At 45.2% G+C, this 7202-nt stretch overlaps 1 protein-coding gene across 1 annotated transcript; it reads left to right on the top strand.

The window, feature by feature from the left end:
* The first annotated feature begins 4908 nt into the window (after nucleotides 1-4908).
* LOC147433648 (uncharacterized) lies at nucleotides 4909-5982 on the top strand. The gene has a single exon (XM_086490307.1). It carries the CDS (start codon nucleotides 5034-5036, stop codon nucleotides 5760-5762), a length of 729 nt encoding a protein of 242 aa, XP_086346433.1. The 5' UTR covers nucleotides 4909-5033; the 3' UTR covers nucleotides 5763-5982.
* Nucleotides 5983-7202: the final 1220 nt, after the last annotated feature.

The raw sequence follows: 7202 nt of genomic DNA, 5'->3' as shown, positions 1-7202 counted from the left end.
AGTCTATCCATGGGAATACGGGAATATGGACGATAGTGGACAAGTTTAGTAAACAAGCTCATTTTATACCTGTCAAAGAGACTATCATAGCCCATCAAATGGCAACCCTCTTCATTTCACAAATCTTCAAGTACCATGGGTTGCCAATGTCTATAGTGTCGGATAGAGATCCTAGAATGACCAGTAATTTCTGGAAGGGTCTCTTTGAGAATTTAGGAACAAGGCTATCTCTATCTCACAGCAAAGGCAAAAGGCTGCTGCTAATAAGCACATAAGACCCCAAGCCTTTAAAGAAAATGATTGGGTCTTACTCAAATTTCCTAAGGCTCGATTAAGGCACACGGCGGGCAAGAATCCTACGGGACACCAAAAGTACTATGCTAAGCTAGCAAAAAGGTATTATGGTCCCTTCCAGATTCTTAGGCCAATCAATGAGATGGCCTATCAACTCAAGTTGCCCAGCCATTGGCTCATACACAAAGCTTTTCATGTGAGCCTATTAAAGCCTTACAAAGGAGAGCCACCTCAAGAACCTACTATTGAAGACCCACCAGAGATCGAGGACCAAGAAGAGGTGCTGCAGCCCGAGAGAATTATCCTTTTGAAGATGCTAGATGGATGCAAGGCATACAATTAAAGGATAACCTAAACCTTGTCAATCCTTACAATGCTTCCAAAGAGTAAGCAAATGTACAAATGTTAAAAATGAACAAAGTTTTTGTCTTATAGGACTCTCTTTTTCTTTATTGTGCACAAATGTGAAGTAGTATGCATGCTTAGATCAAGTCACTCTGAGCTACTATTCAACAATAGAATTGTGGGCCCTCTCGAGGTCAAGAGATCGATCAAGCAAAGATTCCCACTTGCCCTCTACTATTTGCCATTGGCTCACATGCGATGGTCACAATGCTACAAGACAATACTGCAAGAGGGAAGATCGAAGGCTTGTCCCTACCTAATAGTGGACAACTCATAGAAAAATAATATGTGGATGAATCCCTTATCTTCCTCAAAGCCTACCCCCAGATGGTCAGAAAGGCTCTAGAGATTGTGCAAATGTTTGGGGTGGCCTCAGGGTCAAAATGCAATGTTAAAAAATCCAAATTTACTCTTTGTTAGAAAATGACTCTTTCGATCCTTCGGTGTAGGCTGGAGAGTCAGTGTCAAAAGGTAAGATCTTTAGACACATTGGTGCTCCATTGGGATTGGAGTAACGCACAAGCAAAGATCCTAATGGGTCCTGTACAAAGGTCAAGAGCAAGATGCCAAGATGGGAGTATGTGTTGCTCCCCTTCTAGAGCGGGGTGAAAGTGATTAATTCGTTTACGATCCCTTACATAACCTTCACTAGCCCGATTCTCAACATAGCTAAGTGCGAAGATTAAAGATGCGACACCCTGTCAATGGGCACGGTGTGAACCCTTTGCAAGACCTATAGAGCAAGGAGGGTTAGGGATTATCAACCCGGTTACCCATGTAGAGGCCCAATGTGCCAAATTTCTTACGGCAATCTGTGAGCAGGACAATGCTTGGGGTAGTATGCTAAAGGTCATGATTGGAAAGAAAAAACTTTGCTCTCAGGGTGGCCAGTGGGAAGGTCTGGAGTTGCACGACAAGCTGATCGCCCCCTCGTGGTCCTACCTTAAACTGGGAGGGATAATGGGGGAGCTAGTACATAAGATAGAGCTATGGAGGCACTAGAGTGGGGAAAATTAACCAGATACTTCCAGAACTCCATCTCTCATTGGTCCCCTTGACTCTCTAAAGCCAATAATATACCATCGAATCCTCTTTGGAGGGACATCGCCAGAAAGATGAACAACAAAGGTCTAAGTCATCTGGCCCATTTCTGGACTACAATAACAAGAAATGGAAAGATATTGATCAACTGGCTTCTCAGCTCATGTCATAATAACTAATATCTAATTCTCCTAAATGATTTTCTCATGTTAAACTCATCATTTAATATGCCAAGGGAGAAAAAGCTAGAATATTGGTTAAGCTGGCAGACCGGCCAGAGTAGGGATCCAAAGGAGGGAAAATAGGGATCCAAAGGGGGGGCCATCTGCAAAAGAGCTATGTGCAACAATGGGCTCCAAAGACCTTAGGGTTCAGCCCATTAAGACTTCCAAAATGCTAAGGTTCCAAAATTCAAAGGTTGTGTCCAATGGTCAAAGGCTTAGGAAATTGGATGCTTTGTGCGTGTCCAAAAAGTCTTCACAAATTCCTACACAGGAGGGGGCGAGCCCAAGAAGTAGGGGATGAGAGAGAAAAACACACACACACACACACACACACACACACACACACACACACACACACACACACACTCACAAGCTTCCTTTGTACACAAGGGGAAAGAGGGACACATGTCAGATCCCTGCCCACAAGGTGTACTCAAATCCTATTGGATGGCCTTGGAGGTGGATCAATGAGAATTAGGCTAGAGTAAATCTAGTTTAATTCATTTAAAACACTTAATAAAAGAACCAATAGGAATTAAGCTCTCTAGAAGACTATTGGACAGTCTCCCAAGGGGTCCAATGAGCATTCAGCAGCCCAATGGCTTGCGTGATTTCTATTGGTCAGGAGGCAAAGGGGTCCAATTAGAGTTTAGTTGAATTAGTTAATTACCTAAAGCTCTCACAATAGGGGAAAGGGGGACACATGTCAGAAGAATATCACTTATGCTCATGAAGTCCTATTGGTTAAGCCCGGGGAGGTTCAATGAGGTGCTAGCAAGAGCAATTAGCAAGAGGGGTCGACCAAGGGAGAGAGGGGGCTGATTTTTCAAGGAAATTATCCACACACACACACACACACACACACACACACACACACACACACACACACACACACGCACACACACGCACGCACGCACGCACGCACGCACGCATGCACACGCACACGCACACGCACACACACGCACACACGCACAAGCTCATGTGTAGAGTAAGAAGAATCTCTCTCTCTGTTCTCAAGCTTTAATGGAAAGCTTATCACCTACTCCAAGGTTGTGAGAAGGGAGGCCTAAACCAACAACTCTTGGCTTTGTTATGCAAATCCAACCAAGAGCCAAGCTTCAATGCATGCTCATCTCCTCTACCATGCTAATTACTAAGCTAAGCTATGCTAATATGAGTGATTATGTGAGGAGATGTACATCTTTCTCGTAAGACTACTCCTTCCTTCTCTCAATCTACTCTCATACCCCGCTAGCTCTCACCATCTTCGAAGGTGTGTGAGGTCTTGGGTCTGAGACCGTGACGGAATCGATGTTGTGTTTGATAAGTGTTTTGCTTAGTGCTTGAAGTTTCCATCTTCATTGCACTAGCTAGTATTGAAGGAGCACAAATAATTGTATTGTAAAATGTCTCTCTTGATGGGAGAAACCATAATACAAAGCCTTTGGGAGGGGGGACCGGCTCCATGCAAATCCGGTCCTCTACTATTTTCAATTGCTTAATTTCTCTCTCTTCTGAAGTATTGTTCATGCTATCTAACTAGGTGTTATGCTTTTTGTTGCTCTCTCCACCTGAGCACTCTTGTTATTCTCATTAGGAATCTATTCTAATGAAATGCTCACTATGTTCATGCTATTTTCCGCTACACACAAGTTACTAGGCCATTAAAGGTTACAGCTCAACCTTAGTGGGACAGAAAGTATGTTGGCAATCAAAGTTCTTGAAGGGTTGGACAAATATTGTAGGCCGGTTTGTGAATCTAAATTTGAGTGGAAAGCCTGGCGGTGGCCTAAGTGTGAGAAATTTGGAAACCAAAAACCAAAGACATGTATCTGTATCTTATGGGCTCGGCTGATTGGTTCTGTCTCCTTAACAAGCAATGGGGTAAACAGTGGCCAGAGGCAAGATGAGGGGCGATAATGAAGAACATTTGGACCCCACAATGGCCCTTGGCAATGAAGTACTTTATTTGGAATGTTTTATTGGAGGCACTACCAACATGTGTGAAAATTCACACGAGAGAGATCATCCCAGATAGATGTAGTGGCTGCAAAATAGCTTTTGAGGATCTTCCTCACATGTTCAGAGATTGCCCGATTATCAGTCGCCTAGCAAGAAAAATTTGCAAGTGGGTCCAAAGGACTTGGAGGATAGGTTTTTTTAAGAATGACATGTTCCTTGGAGGGACAAGGTTGGAAAGCCAAGTGCTCCTGAATTGCACACGAATCGTCAGGTTTTGCTTCTTCAAAGAAATTTGGAAGGTCGGGAACCGTAAGGTGTTTGAGAAGACTTTGGTAACTACTAGCTTCTTTGAAATAATACTGGAAAACAAGGAACTGATTGTCTCTGATCTTGTTGATAAACCAGAGCTCGCCACGGCAATGACCCGCACGTGCCGCAAAGGGTTCGCACGTGCATCTACAACTAAGGCGCATCGTCTAAGAAGGCTGACGTGGCTCCAAGATTCCATCTGCCACGGCTAATTCCGTGAGAGTAGGACTCTGCACACAATTCACTGTTGCGTTAACGGAATTCTCGCTAGAGCCGGGGTCTCATCTACTAACATAATATGGCGGAAGGGGAAGCCCTTTACACGTGTTGCAATCTGTGACTTGAAGGCTAAAGTCCGAAACGAAAATAAACCCCTTTGCACGCGATAAAGAGGGAGAGAGGGGGAGAGAGAGAGAGGCCGCCGAAGGCAGCCGGCCATACTAGTGGTAAATATGTGTGTAGGCCGTTTGGGAAAGCCATAGTTCCATGTGCGCAAGAATACTGTGGCGGCAGGGTCCAAATTGGAAGGGCTGGAAGCTGCTGGAGTGAGGAGTACCTCATGTGCGAAGCCTTCCATCGGGTAGAGAATGCAGTCTGAACCGGGCCTAAGAGCGTACATGGGTAGCCAAGTTTCATTTCTCGCCACTTCATAAACCTGAAGGTGGTGTGGATAAGGAGTATCCAATGTATGCACCATTCGTTCAACATCTCTAACTTAGCCTACATTCCTCCGACACCACACTCAACGGTTCTTCCCGAGCGTTTCTAATCCCCAGCCTTCCTGCGTGTTTGCAAGCTATGGAAGGTGTAGTGAGCGTGAGGGCGGCCACACCCACAGCCCTCTGTGTAGCTACAACGCCGTCCCCTGCGTCGTCTTCGCGCTCGTTGTCATACCGCCTCCCCGCCATCAGAGGATCCCTTAAGCATCAGGGATGCAACACATCTAGCAGCTCCTCGCTTCAGGAGAGCCTACAGCGCATGGCTACCAAGATCACTCAAAACCCTACCCTTCGCAATGCTGCTTTCTTTGCGATGAATGCCCTCTGGGCAGTGCCAGCCATAGCTGCAGAAGTCGCAGCAGAGGCAGAAGAGAAGGGAAAGATTTTCGATTTTAATCTCACCCTCCCCATTATCGCGGCAGAGTTCCTGTTGCTCATGGTGACTTTGGACAACATATGGTTTAAGCCTGTGGCCAAGGTTATGGATGACAGAGATGAAGCCATCAGGCAGAAGCTTATGAGTGTGCGCGACAATTCCGACGAGATCAAGAAGCTGCAAGAGCAGGCTGAGGCGATCCTCAAGGCCGCACGTGCAGAGACCACGGCGGAGCTCAACAAGATGAAGAGGGAGACGGCAGCAAAGCTTGATGCCAAGCTTCAGGAATCACGCGAAAGAATAGAGAAAGAGCTTGCAGAAGCTATTGCAAACCTAGAGGTGCAGAAGCAGGAGACTTTGAAGAGCCTTGACAAGGAAGTCCAAGATCTAAGTGAGGAGATTATTGCTAAGGTCATTCCCTTCAAGATATGAGATGTGAGTTCGTCCTATTTTTTTGCTCCTTGCACTTCATTTCCGGCTGGAGCGAGAGGCCCTTTCAACAATGCCCCCTCTCGCCCTGTTGTACCCGATCATGTAATTTGTCCAAATGTAATTGCCTCTCACATTGATAATGCCATGTGCAAGACCTGGCTGAATTCACCATGTGAATGTACTGTGTATATTTGAGCTATTGTAGCTTCGGATTTGGTGATCTACTTTTAATCCTGTACAGTGAGCCAATGAAATTGGGTGTGTACATCAGGGCTCTATTGAGATACAGGTACTGTTGGTGGGGCCGTGAGTTTGTGCACAATTTAACTTGTTAATATTGGTACCTGCCTCTCATGTTCAATTAAACTTGGCTAAGAGACACGCAGTCTTGAAGTTGGGTAATGCTCAAGAGTGCTCGCAAGGACTCGGGAAGTGTTTGCGTGGACTTGGCCATGATCATACACGAACGAACATCATAATTTTTTTGTAGGTGATACCAAGACCTTAAGGATGGGCTTTAGATGTGGTAGTCAATCAACTCAACTGTGACACAATAGATTGTGGAAGAATTATGATCCGTAGAAGCTCAACTCCTGGCTGAGTGCTCCTCAGTGCCCCCTAGACTGTTCAATGGGAGCGAGGGTGGTGGATACAAGCTGGCCTGTGATATTTGGTTGGACAGAATTCTTGACCTGAAGCAGTTGCTTCCGATTTACATGGTTCCTTTAATTTCCCGTCCCTTGTAATCAGGTCTTTTGGGCATGTGTTGAGTGCGATGCTTATTGTGATTTGCGAATTCTGTAAAAGAGCAGATACTCTGTTTTTTTTGTTGGGCATGGTTTGCTGCTATTATTGATGGTTCAAGAAGTGGTCATACTTGCAGAGAACTTAAATCTGTCTGAATAAGGCTTTCACAGTGCAGATCAACTAAGCCTACTAGCACATTACGCTGATCATCTAGGTTATCAGTGGATCAAACTGTGAACGAAAGGGAGTGTGAGGTAGGGGCCGATCCTCTGATTGCACAGGAACATCTGGTTACTGTCTGCGAGGTCTTGGTAGTAGGGAATGTTGCTTTCAGGACCCTAGTCATTACAAGGGGCTTAGGTAGTTAATAGCATATGAAGCAACTCTTATTAATAAGTGACATGTCTATTTTATTAAAAGTTGTGGGGGCCTAAATTTGGCAGTGCTTGACCACTTTTTGGGCTACATAGGAGAGCCCTTGGCTTGCTCTTTAGACAACAGATCATCAGAACACCCTCATGGGCAATCAGCGCCCATCCAGTTCCCTCGGTGATTTCCATCTGCTAGCGTTTCTAGAACGCTCACCATCAACATCCCTCAGATTAGCCAATGTTCTTATTTTCAGCCATCAGCAACATCAGCCTTTTGCATATTAGCCTCATAAGCGTTTTTATATTTCAGCCTAAAGCATTA

The sequence above is a fragment of the Adiantum capillus-veneris genome, chromosome 19, assembly GCF_014529385.1.
Source record: "Adiantum capillus-veneris isolate H3 chromosome 19, ASM1452938v2, whole genome shotgun sequence".
NCBI lineage: Eukaryota > Viridiplantae > Streptophyta > Polypodiopsida > Polypodiales > Pteridaceae > Adiantum > Adiantum capillus-veneris.
This window is presented reverse-complemented; position numbering and strand designations above follow the sequence as displayed.

Coding starts and splice junctions, on each gene's coding strand:
- LOC147433648 (XM_086490307.1), top strand. CDS start 5,034: ATGGAAGGTGTAGTGAGCGTGAGGGCGGCCACACCCACAGCCCTCTGT.